The sequence below is a fragment of the Acartia tonsa genome, chromosome 1 (assembly GCF_053477335.1).
Source record: "Acartia tonsa isolate MP-2025a chromosome 1, ASM5347733v1, whole genome shotgun sequence".
In the NCBI taxonomy this organism is placed as follows: Eukaryota; Metazoa; Arthropoda; class Copepoda; order Calanoida; family Acartiidae; genus Acartia; species Acartia tonsa.
Genome location: NC_137260.1, coordinates 9,023,433 through 9,047,325, shown reverse-complemented (window position 1 = coordinate 9,047,325; position 23,893 = coordinate 9,023,433). Strand labels below are relative to the sequence as shown.

Genomic DNA, 23,893 nt, shown 5'->3' with positions numbered 1-23,893 from the left:
AAGGAGAACCATATCAGTTCAGAAGTTAGCAAGATCCTTTGCTACAGACAAAAAAAGCTTAGTAAATAAATCTAATTAACTATTACTATTCTCAATCTGTAATATCAATCTCTAACGGTTGGAGGATTGGCGGGGAGGTGGCGTTGAATGCCTCCCCCCCCCCTCTGATTTTTTTTCTATCCCATTTTCTGTGTATAAAAGGTAAGGGGTTTAACTGAGTGACTTTCGAAATATGGGTATGACACATAACTGAGAGTTAAAATTTTTTTAATACCTCCTTCCTGGCGGGCACAAGTACCAGCAAATCTGGTAAGGTCATTTAGGTAAAAAGTAAAAATATTTTTTTACTTAAACAAAGCATTTCATGTTATCTAATACTAAAATATCCTATAGTCGTACATCCTCATATGTAATATAGGTGTTCAAGTCGATTTCAGGTTCCAGGTATAATCCTGCAAGTCCTGAACCTCCAAGTCTCCAGATATCTTTAAACGGTTCCTGTGACCGCAAATTTTTACTTGAAGATTTCAAATTTTAAACTTAGGCTTTTTTATATATCTTCATGACATATTACAATTTCATAAAATCTGTTGCCGTTTACCTGCCAACCGTCAGTTTGCGGCTGGCAGCTGCCAAGTGCTGCTGCCACCGCCAAAATTTATGTTTTGAGATTTCTAATATAAAATTTACATAAACATAAACATATTGTTCTTCTAGCTTCAATAATAAGAAAATTAAAGCCATTGAAGATTTTAAAAAACAGAGATTTTTGTTGTAAAATATAAAAGATTATATTGCCGGATATCCGGCCGGATAGTTTCAATATCCGGTATCCGGCCGGATATTGAAAATGGCCGGATATCCGGCCACACCGGATATCCGGCCCAACCCTACTTCAAACCCGATTAATATCTGCAGGATTAGAACTGGTTCTCAGCCAAACGAAAAAATCATGTATAGCATTTACAATTTAACAATTTACATGAATAATAAGGTAGTTCAGTATTACTTTAATATGATTTTTAAATGGCGAATCCTAGGAGGATTTGGCACAAGGTTATTTTTTTTTTAAGATTTTGAACAGCGATGCTAATTTTATTTGGCTTAGGTCTTTTATTTGACCTTCGTTTTTTTAATTCTGACACACTTATTCAAATTAACCACCTAAGAAGCTAAAGAATAATTTAAATGTATGAAATTTTCCTTTACTTTTAAAACATACATTTGCTGATTCTAACGTAAAAACCTTCATCTTTAAGTTTTTAAAAAAATCAATATCCTACCTGTGTTGCATCTGTATAAGGCGTCGGCGAATTACTGTTAACCAGTTGGCTACTGAAAACTGTTGAACTATTGCCGCTTCCACCCGCCGTTATCGGCGATGGTGTGGCAGCATATTCTGGTGTGCTGCGCCGTAACGGCGTCCCGCCGGCGCTCTGTGGCGTCGGCGAGGATTTAATGTCCTGAAACGGCGATTGAACCGGGGAGGAAAATATACTGCCGCCGCTTGTATTGGTCACTGGCGATGATTGTGTAAATCCGCCACTAAAACTATTGTTTCCACTCACTACACAACCGCTGACGACTGACAACGGCGAGCCCGCGTCGGCGGCAATAACGGCGGGGTTTGGTGATGATCTTAATATAATCGGCGACGTAGGTGAATTAAGGCCGCGGTTGCCTGGCAGATTAAGTCCGCTGTCGTCCCGAATAATAATTTGATAATCATGGAACATTTGTATATGATGTTGACTGCTCAGCTGCTCGTAGCCTTGTGGCGGCAGCTGCTGACCGCTAGGCGGCTCGTAGTTTCGAGTCTGGTTGGGTGTAGAGCTCATGGTGCTACTAGAGGTAGTGGTAACAGATACTTCTTCAGTCCATTCTAACTCACTAAAATAAATTTTACGATCAAAATAGTTAGAACATGGTATATTTCTTCTATTTACTTCACTTTTAGAGAGTAAAATCTACACAGAAACTTATATCTACTATTTTAACTTGTTGCTTCGCCCCTGGCCTCTGGAGTAGGGCGAAAGAGGTCATGAAATTAGGCTAAAACTACCCAATGACATCTATAAAGCTTCCCTGACCAGTATATTTAGATATCTTTAGCTTCATACAATAAAATACTAATTTTAATTGTTGGATGATTTTAACAAATCGAATTGTGTATGAAGTAGGCAAATTTAAATTTAGGTTACTACTAGATTTTAGTGGCCTATGAATTTTACATTATTTCAATTTGGGGTATTTTTAGAGAAAGAGGATGATATTGAAATTGTCATTTTTGCACCATATTTTTACTGGTCAATTTCAATCAAAACAAGACAAAAACATATTTGTTTCTTTCATATACAATATTTTACTGTAATTATCATCAACAAAGAATTCATCCAAAATTTATAATAGGAAATATTATTCTAGAATGAGATGGAATAAATGGAGGTACAATAGTTTTTCCCCACTTATCTTCAGTTCTCCTAAAGTAAATTTATCTATTTGAAGACTGTTAGCAAGGAAATTGTAGCTCTAAATTATTTGATTTCTCTTATGCATAAACTTTGAAATAAAATCACCCATAAATTGATTTTAAAATAGTAGACAAAATATTCCCTATTGTACTTTGTTGCTATTATTATATCAACAGAAAAGAAATTACTTAGGTTTCTAGTAGTAATAATTTAGTTTGTCAATATCAATCAAATTAGATTTTGAACGATATATTGACCTGTCAAAATAAACCATTCAATTTGTATGTCAACATAATGGTTCCAGATAAACAGGATTTAAAGTAACCAGACAATTTCCAAAGTTAATAAGAAGTAATAATATGACAGTACAATACCAGTATCACTAAGGTTGTAATTTCACTGTAACACCCCAGAATTAGAGGGCACTAGGATCCAATTTTACTCCTGGAACTTGCAGGATTGTAAATGAATCCCATGTGAAAAAGGAGCAACTAAAAGAATACATTGACTTTTTATTTTAAAACTAGTTGCATAACCACAAACAAAGCTTCCTTAAAAAAAACATTCAAACTACAAATTTCTAAGGTCTTAAGGTCCAAAGAGGAATATATTCCCATTTTTTTTTATTTTCAAATCTTCTAAAGAAAAATATGATTTAAATATTCCTATTTAAGAATTGTCCTACTTTTTGTTAAATTATTTCGTATTGCCTTTTTGTAGTGGATCTTCTATGTGAAAGCAAGAACTATAAATTGTTATGATTTCCATAAAATAGCATTTACCCTAGCAAGGGTAATGTAAAAGTATTTGATTTGAATTTCATTTGCATATATACATACACAAAAATGGACAATTATTCCGAAAATTTTAAAGTACAGTCTTACAGCTAAATTCTCACGAAAATAAACCTTGATTAGGGTAACCTTACAGAAAAAAAATGATTCTAAAAATGAAATTATCTCTCTTTGCCTGTCGTAGGCTTAATACAGATATTTCTTTTAAAAAAACTATTTTATATAAAAAATTTGGACTGCATGCCTTGATGAACTTTTAGATCTAATAATATAATTCAAAGTTTTTCAAAAGTTTTTGCGATTTACTTAACAAGGCATAAATTCTCTTTTTAAAACATAATTTCCCATATTTAAAAGTTTTTTACTTTAATCTCAATATATCCTGTTTTTTAATGCTCAAACTAATAGGTTGAAAATCGGTCAATATTCAAAAACTTTGTTTTGCCCTTCAAAAAAAAAAGAAACTTATTTCTTTTTTTCCATTATGTTAATGTTTATTGAGATTTAGTTAGTTGAATTGAATGTAATGGTTTGAGTTGGCAGGTCGGACCAATGAAAACAATATATGGCACTCTTGTATGGGCTAGGGGGTCCCGCTTTTGGGTTAACAAAGAGGTCAAAATCTTTTACTGATACTAAAATTGCTAGAATGCCTAAATATCAATTTAGAGTAACTTATTGCCATACACCATTGGAACTTCCAGAAAAAGCCATACAATGAAAGGAATATAATTGTTAGGTGAGATGATATGCAGATTCAAATATATTCCTTTGAATCAAACCAAAGTATAATAAACAACATTAAACCTGCCAAGAAGTATCAAAGAAAATAAAAAAATTTTATCTAATGCGTTTTAGATCTTAGTTAACGAATATAAACTGACTTTAAAATATAACATTACTTTTAAATTAATAAACTAGCGACTGCGCACCTAGCTTCAAGTCGCTCTGTATTCAAAAGGGCAGAAAGGAACCTAAGACTAAAATATGAAAATTAGAAAGTAGCCTAAAACCATTTAGGGACCTAGTGAACCTTACCTAATATAAAGAACCCGATCAGTCCAGTAGTTATAAAGATCTTAAGCTTCAGACAAACAATCTTACTACTTTATATAATGGGATGGTAAATTTTGTATTGACCTAAAAGTGGGACACCCTAAGAGAAAGAATAAAAGAAAATACCAGAATATTTTAAACCTTTTGTAATGAGGGAAAAGAAAAGGGCTAAAATAGACTTGAATCCTATTAGGTCTGTTTGTCTGTATGTGTGTGTGTGTGTGTGTGTGTGTATGTGTGTGTCTGTGTGTGTGTAATATAGAGGGCAACACAGCCCTAGGCGAGGTTTTACTTTAATAACCACAAAAATGGACCTTTCTAAACCCTGGACATGAAATGAAAGCCTTTTTTAGGCTCCAGGTTCTTCTAGAATTCCATCTTTTCAATAATGAAATAATTAAAATGTTCTAAAAGATTTTCTTTGATATATGGCTAAGAAATGAAATTTATACAAGAATAAAACAAAGGACGTCTAAGCTTTTAGGGTTATTTTTAAATTTATAATTTTTTATTCCCCCCCGCCCCACTTGGAAATCCACGGTAAAAACATCCACAAAATGAAATATTATTAGTTTTTATCCATTAAATATTATAAAATATTTCGGGTATAGTCCCTTTCGTGGCAACGCCCCTTCAGAGGCGATTCTTCGTATTTTCACAGTAGTTTTTCTCCTATTTCTAGCCCCTGTGGGGGGCTCTATCCCTGCAGGGCCAATTACCTAACCCTGCGGGGTAATCACCTAACCCAATATAACCTAACCCATCCTAAAATAACCTAATAAGAGCCATTTTAAAAAGACGACAAATCGCCCCTTAAGGGGCGTTGCCACGAAAGGGACTATACCCAATATTTCATATTTTTTTCAGAAAATAAAATGATTCTTCAATTCTATATGATGAAAGCTGAATATATACTTTTAAAAATAGAAGAAATCTTTGAATCTTTGACTTGCTAAGAATTTCCATCTTTCAAGACAGAAAAAGATTAAAAAGCTGCAAAAGATTGTAATTGGTCTTAATTAGAACATTATTTGAAAGTTTTCTCAAAACTGCTAAAATTTCTTTTTAAACGATGCATTTGAGATAAATCTATGGTAATTGAGTAATCTTTAAGTATTTGCCTTCATATTTTGCACCAATCTGCCAGTTTTGCATTATATATTGCAAAATATTGATTTTAATTTTTTCTTCCATATTTTTAGAAGTTATTTTGATACTTCTAAAATTCTTTTAACATTGTATAAACATCTATCAATCCATTCATTTAAAGAGTTAAAAGTTCTAAGATTATGTGCTATTTTTAAATGGTTCATAATAATATGGTTTGAGTTAGTTTTAAAAAGATTTAGATATTATTCAGCACGCTACCAAACCAATTTTACAGGATTATCATTTCATATTAATTTAAAAGAGGCTAGATGTATATCTGTGTGTTTGTCTGAACTCAAAGATTTCTAACCACTGGACTGTTTTGGTCCTACCTAAGTTTAGGTTAGGAGGTTAAAAGTAACAGAGTGTCTGTGTATCTGTGGCTTAAGTTGACAGTTAAGCTTTACAAGGTCCAGGAAATGTTCATAACTATTTCAAGGGAAACTACCTCTACCCTCCCATTAGAAATCGCCCCCATAAAAAATACTATCATCCCAAAACAATTCTAGACTTCTTTAGATACCATAAAAATGACTTTTTTATATTATAAATTATGCCCAGTTAAATGTATTGAATTATATAGTTTATTGTACTCTAAAAAATGTTGTCGGCCATTCACAAAAATTTCCACTTGATCAAATTTGTAATCAATAAATCAACTCAGAAATACTTTCTTACAGTTTAAAGGAAAAGTAAATTACTTAAAATTTAAAAATCCAATTTTGAAAATATTATTTTATCTAACAAAACACTAATTTCATTATCAAATTAGCGTTATGTTGTATTAAAAACCAAGCTTAATGTACAAAAAAAACTATGTCAGATAAATTTATGTAGAATATACGTGAATAGAAAAATTGTACAATTGAGAGGGATGGGGTGAATGATCAATTTAGCCCGCTAAAAGGTTCACTATATAAGAGTACATGATAATCTGGTGTAAGATCAAAGTGATAATTAAAATTTTTATTCTATTTTACTTATCATTTTATTTCCCAACTTTTCAATAACCTTAAAATTTTCTTTCTTTATTAAAACTTCTTTTGAAAACTCCCTAACAAAGGGAGTATTAGAGAGTATTTATTTGGTATAATAGCTAATACTGATTTACTTATGTTAATAGGTTAACTTAGGAATATTGATATGAATCTTGAAATAAAATTACTTTGCCTTGTTAATTCCAATTCATTTAAAAACAAATGTAAAACAATCAAATATTTTCCAATTAAAATGTAAAAAAAAACAGGGATCTAAAGGGATAAGACAATGACCGATAAATTGATATATATCCCCAATCATGATACACAAAATTACTCCTTCTATAGATTACAATTAGTGGTTGGAACGTTTGGAAACTCAACTTAATGAACCAACCAATCAAAATTCAATAAAAGTCCTCAAAGTTGTTAAGCCAACGAATGAGAAAACTTACTATCAAACTAGTGGAATAAACAGTCTACTGTAAACAACTGAACACATTTGAACAACAGAAAAGTTCCATATTCCTTATCCCCATCCAGTCACATTATAATTGTGAAGTGTTATTAACTCTGGCTACTATTTAACCTAGCCTAACTATTTATCCCAACCCTCCATTCAAATGTTGTATTGAGAAGTGTCTTGGAAATATTTCTTACGGCTAAAGTTGAGTGACAAGTTATTTCAAACATTAACTTACATTCAGTGGACACTCGGGGTTTTAAAAGTTTAGGGTATTTCCATCTTTATGTATGTTAGTCTGATTATATTGATAACAATGATTTTTAATACATTAATGTATTATTTATTTTATATTGCTGTATATCGTTTTACTTATCTAGAGGGATTTTTAATTTAAAGAAAAGTACTTTGATTACAGCTTTTTTCATGAAATAATTGTTCTTGCTTTCTTGCTTTTGTTTTCCAACTGGCGATTATGCACTTAGAGGTCTTTAGGGAAAATAGATCTTCGCTTTTAATTTTAGTTTTTGAAAGATAAGATATAAAAAAATATTTGAGGGGATTGTTAATTTTTTTAGCAGCGATTGATGAGATAATCGAGGTACCCCCCTACCAAAATACAAGGAATTATAATTGGATAGGCTTCTCGTATAGGAGAACCATATCGGTTCAACGGTTACTTTTTTATTGGGTACATATTTCAACTTGCCAAAGTGTCTTTTTAAGTTGGTTTAAATGGGCCTTGCATTGTGATTAGGTAAAGTAAATGGAGGTATTCTTCTATTCAGCACGGCCACGGATATGTATTCTGCAAAATAATAAGCTCCAGGGGATAAAGAAAGACTGTACTGCTTTGTACTTTACATTCATACATGTATGAAAATTATTAATAAAAATAGCATTTGCAGTATGTAAGCTGTAATAATTCGTTAATAATTTTAAATCGTTAAGCTATAAAATGAAAAAATTTAATTTTTTTACTGATAAGAGGATTAATTTAACTATTATTATCTAGGATAAAAAAACATACATTTACGTTATCAGAACCAATTTAAAGCTTTTTTAAAACTGAGAATTAAATCGTTACATGGTTAGCTATATCTTAAAACAAAAAACCTTACTATTTTATGTAATAGTAAATTATTTTAAAAAAATATATCATTCTTAAGTTAATTTACATCTAGGTCTATCCTGCTAACTATATGTTTTTGAATGCAAGTCCATGTATGAATGAAAGTCTCTGTACTCTTATATTAGGCGAAGTAGAGGTATGTAGTTCCCTCCCACTTTCATTTACCCAGGACAATTATTATTATGTGGACATTTCCAAGGAAGTAGGGAACAATGTGCTGTTTATTACACTGGCATTATAATGACGTTTTCTTATTCGTTTGCTTAACATCTTTGGGGACTATTATTGAATTTTAATTGGTTGGTTCATTTAGTTCAGTGTCCAATTGTTTCAACTACTATTTGTAATACTAGCGGTTTCGCCCCTAGCCTCTAGGGGCTTTGCCCCAAGAGATGGTAAAAAAAGTGTGGAAACCTTCCACAAAGGTTACAAAAAAAAAAAAAAAAAAAAAGATGCAGCCTGCGGCAGCCTGTAGCAGAGCAAAAAAAAAAATATTGGGGGGATTTTTTTGTTTTTGGGGGGGTTAGGGGTGTCCCACCCCCCAAGAAAATAGCTTAAAACCACCACAGGACCAATAGGTATATACCCTGAAGAGTAGAATCCGATCGGTTCAGTGGTTACCGAGATCTTAAGCTTCAGACGGACGGACGGACAGACATCTTACTACTTTGTATTATTGATAGGCAATATTGTATCATTATTGGGGATGCATATCAATTTAAATAGGACTTGTTTTCTAATACCTTGAAGAATTGAGTTTTCCTAAACTTCCAATGGGTGACATATTATTCTTATAAAAGAGCCATTTGGTTATTTTTATTGTTATAGTAATTTGAATTGTGTTTTTAAATTTTTTTTTTGATTTTATGACTATGTTTAATTTTTATGCCCAAATAAATATGTTTATGTTTGTTTTACTTGAACATAAGTCCAATAAGTAATACTTATAGACATATGTATCTATCTTGTACAGCTGTGGCGTGCAAAAAAAAGTTGGTCAAAAAAGAAAGACATTTCTATTAAATTTAGTTATTAAAGGGGTTGTTTGCATCCCCCTACACCCTTCTTCCTCACGCCTATAATATAAAGTAATTATAAAAATCATATTACCACAAAAGACTAAAAATTTGGAATTTAAAAAAAAATTCACATTTATTTCTCTTTTGTATTTCATTCTTAGAGGTGTATGGGGTATTTCTTATAGCTAAACTAATCTATGTAATATAATTTTCAGAAGACCTTTACCTACTTAACTTTTCCTTTTAAAGTAGTAGTAGTAGGCATTACAACAGGAAGATACTCTTCAGTTTTAGACAATTAACAATAGACTAAACATTTAAAGGTTTTTAACTTTTAAGGAGAAACAAGGATATGTAGATTGTATTTTATTACAATAATTCGAGCTCAAAATCAAAGGTTATATTGTAACTTAAACGCTATTATATCTTTTTAAAAGTGGCATTTAGTTGCTGATAACAATTACATCATAATAATTTACAGAATTATATCAATTTTTTCATAAAATTTTGTGGAAATTTGATAGATGAACAGTCAATTATATCTCGATAAAACCCCTTTCACTATTAAACCATTGATCTGTGTATGTGTGTGTGTGTATGTGAGTGTGTGTGTGTGTGCAGTAATTATATTATTACACAAATATTGACGGTTGTGCATGCAATACGACTAAATTATATAGTAGCGACGCTATGAAAACTTATAATCCCTTATATTTTTGGTGCATTCCCTTGAATATCTAGACCCCCCACCTCTTGTTTTTGAAAAAAAAACTTGAAATAAGGAGGGTGGGGAAGTTTTTTTCACCCATGCTTAACCACTTCCATTTGCTATACTTTGCAGCAATATAACCTTAAAATTACCTAAAGTAATTAACAAACAAAGAAAATATGCCCTGCCCCCTTTTTTAATATTATTTCATAATAAGTGGTTAGGGGGGGGGGCGGGGGGCTATCGAGGGGATATTTTGTGTGATATCGCCATATTTTCATAGCTGACATTAAAAAAAATAATAGTTTTGTATTAACACCTACAATATTGGTATGGTAAATATTAAAGGTAATACGAAGGACGTAATGATTACAAGACATTAGAATGTACAAATTTCCCAGCGTATATAATAGCGTCACCTATATTCATGGTCGTATATTACAACTAATGCATTTGTATATAATAGCGTCGCCAATGGTTATGGTTTTGTATTAAAACATAAGATTTTGTATTAAAGCTTTTCCAGTATGACTTCGAAACCGATTAGTATCCGCTGGATTTGTAGAATTAAAGAGAAGCTTTACTTTCACAATTTTACTTTTCTGTAAAAACACTGTGTCTCTTTGAGGTAACCCATTAAGATTTGTCATAACTGTATGAAAGTACATTATTATTTGGCTAAATAATGTTTGATTGAACTTATATCTTTTATAAGGAAAACGGAGAATGAAATATAGTGTTACAAAATTAGAAAATATATTGATATTACACAAAAAAAAGTTGATTAAAATCATGGGGGGCGGAGACATTAGGCTGTTTATTACACGAGTCCCAAAAATTTTATAATATATGTAAATAACGTTTGCCTATTCGTTTACTTAAGACTTTTTGGGACTTCGATTGAATTATGATTAGACAGTTCATTAAGTTGGGTGTCTAAACGTCTCAACAACTAATTGTAATCTAGAGTAGGGGTAATTTTGTGTATAATCATTGGGGTAGTACATCAATTAATCGGTCCTTTAGATCCCTGGATTAGAATAGTCAAATCATAAGGTAATTGGTTTTTCTTAAATAGAAAGAGTTCATTCATAAAAGTTTAAAGTTTCAACTTAATAGGCAATTCTATCATTGCGAAATTTACCTTTTAAAACAGATTATTAAAAATATTTAGGTACTTCTAAAAATAATAAGCATACAAGTCCAAAAAAGTTCTCAACACAAAAAAAGATCCAAAATTACAACTGAAAAGTTATAATATTTTGATTTGAAATTTTGCGGTGGGCAGTTTTGGAGTTAAATAATTGTAATAAATGATCTGTAATAATCCCTAATATGGAATGTAGCGGGGGGGGGGGGCTGATTAGCTCCCCCTCCCCCACCCCCGCCATAATATGATTAGTACCCACCTAACTTTATTAGTAACAATAGTGGGGGGTCTAAAATGTCCATGTGAAACAGAAAACTAAAAATGTTAGAATCATCCTATTGATTTTATACCATTACAAAAGATTTCTAAAACAGTTATAACTTAGGAAACGAAGCAATCCAGTATTTATTATCAAACAAATCTTATTTTAATATTCGAGGAAAGCTGTCTATAATATGATGCGATAAATAACTATTCAATATCATTTACATACAACCAACTACTTTAAAGAATATGAATTTTTTTCCAGAATGGGTGCTTTTCACTTTCTAAACTTATAAAGTTTTCTCTAGATTAATGCAACACCCATGTTTAAGAAGTACAAGGACGGTTTTGGCATTAAATAATTTTTCTGATTATTGAGTTATTCTCTTCAATTATCTCTAAATGGCTTCGCCTCTAGGGAGGTGGAGGGGGAGAAAAAACTACATAGTACCATTATATGACATTACAAATAAGATAGCCTAAAGCCTACCATATGAAGCAATTCTCTCACTGATTCAGTGATAAGTGAGATCTTAAGGAACGAACATAAAAACAAATAATAAGATAAAATAAGATACTCTTATAATACTTTAAGACATACATGCAGGTAGAAAAGGGACAATTGGCTGTTTATTGCACTAGTCCCCAAAGTTTTTAATAACGCTTTATTATTCTGTGTCTTAACAACGTTTCAACCACTAATTGAAATCTACAGAAGGGGTAATTTTGTGTATCAACATTGGGGATGTATTGTTTATAGATTTATCTTAATTGTTTAAGATATCGCTTACATATATTTTGTCATCCCTATGTTATTTATAAACCATGCTTACAATTATATTCAAATTTTACAGGAATAATAATGCAAAAAGTCATTAAATGTAACCTAAAAATAAATTCTCACACACCCCTACTTTATACAATAGACGCAATTATTTTCTTTAGACTCTTCAAGAGCCCAAATTTACGAAGTACTTTGACATCATTATAAGAATGTACATATCTTTTACTTAAAACAAAGATATATGTACGGATGCATTCATTTATGGAGTAGCTACACTTTCTAAAGATTGTTGCAAAAGTACAAACACATTCGAAACAATTTAACTATGTATCATATGGCTCCAAATCAGCCTTTTATTTTGTTAAACTTTATCTATTTTAATTATACAATAAATGTAATGTGTTTAGATTTACAACCCAGCCAACTACCTGACCCGGTCTTGGGGACCTTTTTCGCCTGTTAGTAAATTGCTTTCTGCTCTTTTGTAGCTGTGTTGATATTTACGATGTTATTGGCTGATATCCAAAGCCCCAATTAAAGTCGGCACAAGTTCCACTGGGTGTGGACATACAGTTATTTAACCCCCCTTCACCTCTATTGTTTTACTCTAATATTTATTCATAAAACTTGTTCTACACACTCTAACCATAAATGCTGACCCTAAATGATACCTCTCCCCATTCCCAAACAGCAAATTTTCATTAAGTTAAATTTAATCTGCACACTCTAACCATAACTGTTAACTCTAATGATATCTCTCCCCATTCCCCAATAGCAAATATTAATTAAGTAAAACTTGTTATGCATACTCTAACTATAAATGTTAACTCTATATAATAGCTCTCCCCATTCCCCAACAGCAAATATTAATTAAGTAAAACTTGTTATGCATACTCTAACTATAAATGTTAACTCTATTTGATACCTCTCCACATTCCCCAACAACAAATATTTATTAAGTAAAACCACAACTCTACAACCTTCACCCATCTAATGGTATCAACACAAAATCACCAAAAAAACATTATTCGAATTAACCTTTTGTCTTTTTGTGAAATGTATGAAGTTTTTTCAGCTTTTTAAGAGTATATTGGGCCAATATAAAGCTTCCATGTGAGGTCTACCCATTTGAGATTTTGAAGTTAAACTGATTTTTTTTTTGTGGGGGGGGGAGAATATTTACACTATCTACTGAGGTAAATCAATTTTTAAAAAAAGTCTGAAACCTTCCTATTACAACCAACACTAAGCATAAATCAAAAGCTAAACCTAATTAGTTATGCACTTGCAAAGATCTTAGAGAACAGACAGACCTTATGTTACATTGTAAGTATACCTTCCTAAATATATTTGTGTAATATATAGCAACCGGAAGAAGGAGAAATAGGTTATGAAGCAGGGGGGGGGGGGGGGTTGGATGTGGTTTTGCACCCAAGAACAATTATATAAGTATTTATATAATACATCCTAAGCTTCGCCTCTTGCCTTTAGGGAAAGCTTGTAAGCATTTCATTACAATAGAAAAGAAGTAAAGTCAAGACCAATACGAAACTTTTCATGACAGTCCTATACTCTAACGGAGTTTGCTCATAGATTCCAATTAAAAAATTCCCTTATTATGGCAGTTGTCCTAATTCTATAATAACTCCTTTCAGTTAGGTGCAAAGGGAATATAAATCTTTACAAGGTAGACTATAAACATGCACCCTAAGAGGGAAAATAGCAGCTTAAAGCTACCAATCATTTTCTACGAATAATATTCATTCTTCTTTACAATGGATTTATTATTACTTGGATTCCTCCCCAGATTATTATATACTCTAATGAAGGTAACTTGTAGCTAGCAACAATAACGACACCTCCCCCCCCCCCCCCATACACACACTTTATCCCCATCCCCTCCCATCCTACTGGATGAATAAACTGACCAATAAATGATGTCAATGAGACCAACCTAAATTTGCAATAATTTTTCTCCTGTCATAATATCACAAATATTATATATCCATTTCTTTACATACTTATTGACCTTAATACAATTATCCTCCCTTCCATTTTAAAAAGTGCAAATTTAGTAGCAAAATGAATAAAACCAAAATTGGCAACATTGCTAATTTTATTGCTAAAGGGTTGCGGATTTTTTAAAGCATGTAAAAAGGTTTTATTTGATTAAAAGAATGCTTTGAAATAATCGCTCATTTCCTTCTGCTGAAAAATGGAAAAAGTTCTTAAAAATAAATATAAAGCAAATGCTTAAGTTAAGCAAAAAGATTGTTTAATAAGAATTATGAAATAACAATATAAATTTTCATCTAAATTTACTATCGACTAAGCCACTAAGGACCTATATATTAAGAAATAAGTATTTTCTAATTTAACTGAAATGCATTACTCTAAAGCAATTCAAAAGTTATAAATCAATGATTCTATGTCGTCTAAACGAATCTTAACTGTCCTTATTATGTCTTCTTCATATGAGCCCAAAATTTACGAAAAGCTTTCCCATAGCTTTCTCCAAGTTTTTCCCTCGTTTTCATAATATCACATACGCAATTTTCCCCCCCCATGATTTAATGCAGACGCATATCCCCCACCCCTCAAAAAAAGACGCATATCCTCTCCCCCACACCCGAATAACTTTGTGATAAATAAAAACAGACGCACTCAAAGCATTGCGTTAATTTATTATTTTTAACAGACAAGCATTTTATACCCGGGAAACATGGATAGAATATTTGGATATATTTCCAATCATCTGATTAAAAGAGGTACTATATACATATATATAGGGTTTTTAAAAGTTTCCCCTTGAGATGCGTCCCAAATGAAACACAATATAAGAAAGCTTCGATTTTGAAAATTGACATTTTCTTCTATTCCTGCATCTGATGGGGGAAAAGGACTTAGGCTTGTTTGTAATTAATGTATTGCTGTGCAAAAAAGGGTTGTTTGCTTAATTGCTTAGACAATGATAATTTATGAATAAACAAGGATGACAACATCCATACGTAGCGAAGCACAAAATTTTGTGGATGGGACTGACCGTCATGGTTGGTTCTTCAAACGACGTGAAATTTAATTTTGATATCTTTAACTGAAAAAATTTTGAAAATCGGACTAAAAACACCAAAGATATGTGGGAAAATGTAAAAAATATAAAAATAGCCAGAAACCTGCAAAAAGGCAGTCTGACAGTCATTATTGTTTTCTCCAAACGACGGAAAATTTAATTTTGATATTTTTAACTGAAAAAATTTTGAAAATCGTACTAAAAACACCAAAGATATGGGGGAAAATGTAAAAAATATAAAATAGCCAAAAACCTGCAAAAAGGCAGTCTGACTGTCATAGTTGTTTTCTTCAAACAATGTGAAATTTGATTTTGATATGTATAACTGAAAAAATTTTGAAAATCGGATCATAAACACCAAAGATATGGGAGAAAATGTAAAAAATATAAAAATAGCCAAAAACCTGCAAAAAGGCAGTCTGACCGTCATTATTGTTTTCTCCAAACGACGGAAAATTTAATTTTGATATTTTTAACTGAAAAAATTTTGAAAATCGGACTAAAAACACCAAAGATATGGGAGAAAATGTAAAAAATATAAAATAGCCAAAAACCTGCAAAAAGGCAGTCTGACTGTCATAGTTGATTTCTTCAAACAATGTGAAATTTGATTTTGATATGTATAACTGAAAAAATTTTGAAAATCGGATCATAAACACCAAAGATATGGGAGAAAATGTAAAAAATATAAAAATAGCCAAAAACCTGCAAAAAGGCAGTCTGACCGTCATTATTGTTTTCTCCAAACGACGGAAAATTTAATTTTGATATCTTTAACTGAAAAAATTTTGAAAATCGGACCATATACACCAAAGATATGGGGGAAAATGTGCAAAATTAAAAAAATAGCCTAAAACCTGCTAAAAAGCCGTCCGACCGCCATTGATGTTTTATAGTTAATTGTGCTCCTTAATGATGGGAATGTTGTCAAAAAATTTCAGAATCCTATCTTTTATAGGAGCTGAGTAAATCCCATTTCCCCCATAGCGTTACGGACTGACTGACGGACGGACTGACTGACGGACTGACGGACGGACATAGTGAATTATAGAGTAGCTTCGCTACTAAAAATTTAGCATAAACAGATAAAATGATTGTAATAAACCATTTAGTAAATGTTGCACTTTACTGAAGGTAAAGTCAGAAAAATCTCGAATATTAAACCTAAAGTATACTTCTCTTTTATTCACTTCCCTCAAGTACCCCTAGAGGCCGCTAGGGGCGTAACCGCTATTAGGGAATAATACGCATAAAGTAGGGTAAGCAGATGTCTAATACGATAATTTACGCCTTATAAATTCCACATATGTACCTTATGTATACTAGGTAGAGAAATGTTCACACAATCAAAAGAAAATAATCATTAAAAAATTGCAAATATCTAGCTTGAAACATTTGATAATATTTTGTGTAAAATTTTTGAATTATTGGAATGGTTTATGTCGACTATTTGTGTTTAATAAAAGAGGTCATGGGCCATGGCTGAAAAAACAAAACACTTGATATGGTATTAGAAAAAAGTTATTCATCGCATCGTATTATAGAGACCTTTTCGTGGATATTGAAACAAAACTGGTATTAATTTTAAGCTTTTCACTTTTATATTAGTGGAAAATTGTCTGTAATACGATGCTATACATGATTTTTCCGTATTGCTGAGAACAGGTTGCTTATTACGTTTTCTTATTTGTTGGCTTAACAACTTTGAGGACTTTTACCTAATTTTGATTAGTTGGTTTATTAAGTTGATTGTCCAAACGTTTCATACACTAATTGTAATCAACAGAAGGGGTATTTTTGCATGCCATCATTAGGGATGTACATCAATTTATCAGCTCTTTTCTTATCCATTTAGATACTTGAGTAGATGCACTAAAAATATACTCATGCTGTTTTGTCGTAACACTTTATATGGCTTTATAGGTAATTCGATATAAAGATGGACATATGATCAGGCAATTTATTTGCGTAGCTAGGGGAATTATAGAGGGAAGGTGTTATAACTAGGTAGGTCTAAATATTTGTTTTAGTAGCGAATCTACTCCATTATTTCATAAGTACGTCCTTTCTTCTATCCGTAAACTACATTATAGAGAAAACGTGAATTTCTCGACTGCTATTTTATAAGTACAGCTGATTTTTTGTGTGTAGATTACTCTGACAGTTAATTTAATCATTATCTCTATAGACCTTCGTATGTCCGTCTGTCTGTTATTACTGCTAAGGGGGAGATGAAGGGGTGAATCAACCTCCCGGGCAAAATTAATTGAGGTAGACACCCTCACACACCCCTTGACAGTGGTCTACAACCCCCTAACCATGTGCACGCCACTGAACACGACAGACATTGGATTGAACTTGATGACGGACAAACACACTGCGTATATAAACTATATGTAGTTTAGAGTAGTTGTGCTAATATGAAACATATGGATGTCAAATGTTAGATTTTGATTTTTCAATAAAATTTGAATAAAATTTAACCCCCCCACCCAACAAATTATCCTAGCGTGACGCAAACAATCCCTTTGACGCGCAGGGGGGGGGGGTAGCTTTTACGCGAGGGAAATACGCGAAAATCGATAAACATAAGATCAATAATAAAATCAATTAAATTGATTTAGACAATTATTCAAAAAAAAGACGATTTTAATAGAATGGCAATTTTGCCTGATATTAACGTTTACATTCGCTAAAATATGTCCAACATAGCAAATCCAAATAATGAAAATATAACCATCTATAATGTAAAATAGTCGGAGTATTCTGAAGCAGAAGATCTTGGAAATGGCTATCAACTTTGAATTATGCATGAAAGACAAGCCATATCTAGTTATCTACGTATTCGGGTGGTTTTAAGCCATCTTGGCGTTCTCCTCTTGTTTTAATACTTGTTTCAATGGTGTTTAAATTATAGCTAAGCAATATTTTTTTACTAGCGGCTACGCCCCTAGAGGCCTCTAGGGCTACTTGAAGTGATGGGGGCTTGAATTCTACCCCCTTCCCCTCCCTTTTGCAAAAAGAAAAAGAAAAAAATAGGGGGGGGGGGAGTAGTACCCTCCTCAAAAAAGCTATAAACCGTCTCAGCACCTATTAGAAGCTTCACCGTAAAGGAGGACCATATCGATTCAGCGGTAAGTGAGATCCATCGCTTATACAGACAAATAAAGCTTACTACTGTAAACAATAAATAGGATTACATAAAAATAAATATTTAGATGAATTTGTACAAAAATCCTATTTTGTCTTGTTTTACAAAATTTTTGAATAATATTATAATATTCAACCCTACCCTATACCAAAATATAAAACATATGTTTATACGCACAGAGGGGGGCACCTTGAAAAAAAAGGGAAGGGGGTGCTATAACGCATAGGGGAAATTTAGAAAGCTGTCTTCTAGTAAAAATCGATAAATTACGCCGGTTTTTCGCGCCATTATTGATTATCCAACCCGAAAATGTCCCCTATATTAACACAATTATATAATCAATACAAAATTATATACAAAAATGTTTAAAAATCACTGAAAAATACAAAAATTCACCTATTAAAAAAAGTTTCTGAAGGTAACATAACTATATTCTGTGTAAATACACTATCTGAGTGTCCAACTTCGACTGACTTTCTCCCCTCTCCCTTTTTTAAGCCGGCCCCGGCCCACCTGTCCCCTTGACTGCCTTTCATTCATTTCTCCAACCCCTCCACTCCATCTCCCCTCTAACTTCCACTGCCTTTTATATCCATCTATTTTATTTTTAATTTTATATTTAGCTTCATCAAGACGCATTTTACCTAATTTTGTAATTTATCAAAATGACTTTTACAATTTTTACACCTTACTCTTAAGAATATTAAACTTTAAATTATAGGAAAACATGTTTTAAAATGCTTTTTGTATTTTACAGGGAATCGAGTCATTCACGTCAATATACAAATTTGTTGATGTTCTTGTAGCTCCCTCAAAAATAAAAAATTTGCTATAAAAAAAATCAAGAATTGTATCCAGCGTTACAGAGTTATATACACTACATACAGGGAAACGAAGCTTGGTAGAACGCGCTTTGCGCCCAAACTTTCAAATCAGGGCACACAGAAAAAGTGCAATTCTACCCTATAATATGTTGAAGTATATATTTTGCTTTTGCTTTTTCCCGTATTTTTAGGCATGGGTTTGTTTTGGTGTGTCGGGGGTGGATAGGAGGGGGGAAGGGAGAGAAGATATAAAAGTGCAAAGAGAAGTGGGAGATGGTAGTTTTTGGATTTAGAGTAGTGCGGGGAAGGAACTGTCATGTTGGGGTGTTCCTTCAAAAATTGACCTACCCCTCTGTAAAACAGCCTAAAACCGGGACAGGATATTAATTACATACATAAAACCTACTATCCTTCTATTTTCATAGACAGACAAACACAAATGTGCTTAATGAAGTTTTAGGGTTTTTAAATATTGCTCTTCGCGGATTTTTGTTGTATAACAAGAACGTTTCCTGTCGTAGACACCCAACTGTGAGACTTAGAAACCCGAGAAAGGCTCTAAAAACGCTCCACAGAGAGAGAGAGAAATGGCGCGAGTTGTAGAGAGAGAAATATGGCGCAAAAAGGGAGAGAAAGAGGGAGTTTTTGAAATATATGGTCTACTCTAAGCGGGGTGAAAACCCTAAAAACTAGTCAACCCTCAAAAATTGTGCTTTCTTTCTACCTTCTAGTTATCTTCCTATCTGTCTCCCAACTATCTGTCTATCGCCCTTCCTACGTCCATAAAAATACCTCACAAGACGAGAGTATATGTATGCAGGGTGGGAGGGGATATTGGGCTGTTTATTACACTAGTCCCCAAAGAATTAGAATAACATTTTCTTAACAACTTTGGGGACTTCATTGAATATTGATAAGTTGGTTTATTGAGTTAAATGTCCAATCGTTTCAATCACAATTTGTAATATACAGAAGGGGTAATTTAATGTAAAATCATCGGGAATGTACATAAATTTATTAGCCATTGCCTTATCCCTTTAGATCCCTGAAATGTATGTATATGTGGTGGGTAGATGTACATGGATAGTTTTGGAGTACAATCACCCTGACTGACATACTCTTTTAGTCCATTTTTAAAATGGGAGGGTGCTCTAAAAATTAACTTAATCTTCTCCAGATCATTTTTAGAGAATATATCAATATTTATGCCTATAATTGAAAATTTATGGACTTTTTATGTATATTTTTGAGATCTTTAGTGACAAGGATGACAAAAGTGCATTACCAACAATTCCGCAGACAAGAATAAAAAAAGATACTCATTGGTCTAAAGAATCACAAAAAAATAGTATTAAATGCGCTATAAACAATTTGCCGGGCCTTACAAGTAAAGTTAAAACGTTATTCTATATATAAAAGTTTTATTATTTACTGTAAAGTATTATATAATTCTGATTGTTCTTTAGGAAATTTATTTATTTTTCAAAAATCCATAATTGTTCTACCTTTTAAATTCATTTATTAAAGTACAAGAATAAAAGGAGAACTGTGTCGACTTTCAATTGAGTCTTTCAATATCAGCCAACAGTTTTGGAAATATTAACACAGCCAAGTCGGTACAAAAGATCACCGCCACTTGGGCCTAGTAGTTATCTGGGTTATATATCTATACTTATAATTTATTATTCATTTTTTTTACGAGAAAAATTAAAATTTTTCAACCCACCCTTAAGTTATATTTATGGTAGTGTAATTGTTTCCATATAATGTTAAAAATGGTAAAAAAATCTTGTCTTAAAAAATACTTTAGAATGGTAAGGCACAGGTCAAACTATGTCAACGTATCCAGGGATATAAGGGGATAAGTCAATGACCGATAAATCAATGTACATTCTCAATGATGATACACAAAATTACCCCTTCTGTAGATTATAATTAGTGGTTGAAACGTTTGGACACTCAACTTCAAGAACAAACAAACCAAAGCGTTATTATAAAACTTTGGGGACTAGAGTAATAAACAGCCCAATGCCCCCCCCCCTCCCTCTATCTTATCCCTGTCAGACTTTTGTGATGTTATAACATCAACATAATACTGTTGTTATAATGGCATTATTATGTTACGTCGTCGATAATATGTCAACCTAGAGGCCTCTAGGTGCACTTGAGGAGGGGGGGTGGGAAGGATACGAGATTTTTTTTAAAGGGGTTTCATTTATCTGAGGGTTGTGGTATTCTCCCCCAAAATAGATAATAACCTTATCAGGACCTATGAGAAGCTACATTGCAATAGAGAATCATATTCGTTTGGTCCACACAGACAGACCCACAAACAGACAGACATCATGTTACTTTAATGTAATGATTATATAGCTAAAATGCACAAAACGAGGACAAGTATATCCACAAGAATTGCAGCAACAAAGGGAACTTTTGATCTATCCTTAAGTTAGATAGTCTAGCATAACCTTCCTTTCTTTTATTTTAAAATATTATAATGCTTTTTTGCTATGCTACTTTGGATTAAAAAGTGCTTGTTTTTCTACACAAAAAAGGAAAAAAAGATAACATTTTTTGTACACTTTATTGTTGAAAAGATATAATATTGTTGCGATGCAATTAAATGAATAAGGATGCCTATACCCAACAAAAGAATACCAGATTACCAAGGACAGAATTATGACTTCAAAGAAAAACTACTTTATATTCAAAAATTATTTTAAATAATACACTTTTTCAAGAAATTTATTGTTGATTAAATGGTGTTAAATCGAAGGAAGGAAGGGGACAACGTGCTGTTTATTACGCTAGTCCCCTAAGTTTTATAATAACATTTTCTTATTTGTTGGTTTAACAACTTTTGGGACTTTTATTGAAATGTGATTAGTTGGTTAATTAAGCTGAGTGTTCAAACATTTTTACCAATAATTGTGATCTACAAAATGGGAATTTTTTGAATCATTATTGGATATAAATGTAGGGCTGTAGAGTACCCAATTAAAACAGATTTAAATACATGGTTACTGTTAGAGAATCTAAACGTTTTAGAAAAAGACATGCGATTAAAATTTTGGCGCCAATTTCACTTTCATTAATACAATTGGAAAAATGAATTTGTTTGCACGGGGATTTATATTATTTTCGTCTTTTAAAGATAAGAATTATACAAAACAATGTAGAAGCTACTTTATATTAATAACTAGCGGCTTCGCCCCTAGCCTCTAGGGGCTTTGCCCCAAGAGGTAATAAAAAAAAATTAGAATTAAAATGAAATTCGTAAAAGGACCAAGGAAATCTCCTGCAAAAAAAAAAAAAAAAATGGGGGGGGATTTTTTTTGTTTTTGGGGGGTTGGCGGTGTCCCACCCCCCAAGAAAATATCTTAAAACCACCACAGGACCAGTAGGTATATTCCCTGAAGAGTAGAGCCCATTCGGTTCAGCGGTTACCGAGATCTTAAGCTTCAGACGGACAGACAGACGGACAGACGGACAGACAGACGGACAGACATCGTTCTACTTTGTATTATAGATAATACACATCAGGGTCATGAAAAAAAATTAAGTTACGGATTTCATCGTATTTTAACAGTAGCTTTTGAAAGATTATTTTAGGTTAGGTTAAGTAAATGTTAATGATTGCCCCGCAGGGTTAGAAAATATGCCCCGCGGGGCTAGAGCCCACCGCAGGGGCTAGAAATAGGAGAAAAGCTACTGTGAAAATACGACAAAACCCGTAACTTCCATCACATACAATTTGTTTTTAAAGATATAATATTTTTCTATTAATAGCATAATAATATACTAATTATATACAATAAAAAGCAGACAATTAGAAAGATTCATTTGTATTAGTTATAATCAATTTGGACTGCGGAATAATATTTTTTCTTTTTTTTTTGGTTGTTGAAACCAGGTCTGAGCATCCGCATTCAGCCGCTCGTCTTAAAAATCTACCCAATAAGCATTAGCCTCAGTAACATTCAGCCTAGGCTACACTCTAAGACTTTCAGCAGCAGTTCGAATCATCTACCATCAGTCACTCGGCGTTTTAGGAGCTGCAGCCTCGCCCATCTGCGCTGCTTGGACCAGCTTGCAGTTGAAAATAAACCGACTACTTTGGCTGAAACTATGTTTGTTTTCTATCTAATATTCTGCTTTAATTTTGCAATATTTTAAGATAGACCTATACATTCCTGAGAAAAAAAAACTAGCATCTTTGCTTGGCTAATAATCTGCATTCACTTTTCCTTGTTTTAATTTAACATTTTCTTAAATGCCGATTAATTATGTATTCTTTAAAGAAAATTATTTCTCTCAAAATAAATTGTTATTTATAAATTTTGCAAAATAACGGGATAAAAAGATATTCCAGTATGGCTGGCTTCGAAACAGATTAATGTCCGCTGGATTAGAACAGGTTCCCAGTCATTCTGAAAAATCTTGAATAGCACCAAATTTCAGACAATTTTGATATCCGCAAAAAGCTGTCTATAATATGATGCGATAAATAAGTACTATAGAAACGGAATTCAATAAAACAAGGACTAATTCATCCATTTTCATTGAATTTCCAGAGCAATGAGGTATTCAAATTCTAAACAACTTAATTAAACTGAATCTATTGATGCTTCTATTCTATAATTGACATTTTTGTCCTTGTTTCTTTTAATGAGCTAATTGTTAAATATAATAAAATTATTTGAAACAAAGCTATAAAATTAAAAGCGTAATAACACAATTAGAATTTATTGATTTTGTAAAATAATCTGACGATTATTTCAAATATTAGGGTTAAATAAACAAAGCAAAATCTGACATTTTCTATAAATGTTTTTGCAATATATACAGTAATTATGACATAATAGCTAATTTTATAAGCA

The 23,893-nt window shown here is 32.3% G+C and overlaps 2 protein-coding genes across 2 annotated transcripts in view; both read right to left on the bottom strand.

Annotated features, from left to right (window-relative positions):
- LOC145311949 (uncharacterized) overlaps positions 1-18,653 on the bottom strand; it is a 135,924-nt gene extending 117,271 nt beyond the window's left edge. The window contains exons 1-2 of the mRNA XM_080151022.1: positions 18,586-18,653; positions 1,284-1,890 (exon numbers count right to left, since the gene is read on the bottom strand). Coding sequence (XP_080007148.1) covers positions 1,284-1,890; positions 18,586-18,614 — 636 coding nt within the window. The 5' untranslated portion in view covers positions 18,615-18,653. The remainder of the gene's footprint in view (positions 1-1,283; positions 1,891-18,585) is intronic.
- Positions 1-23,893, bottom strand: part of LOC145312473 (uncharacterized) — a 396,718-nt gene that overhangs the window by 277,489 nt on the left and 95,336 nt on the right. The gene's annotated exons all lie outside the window — the stretch shown is intronic.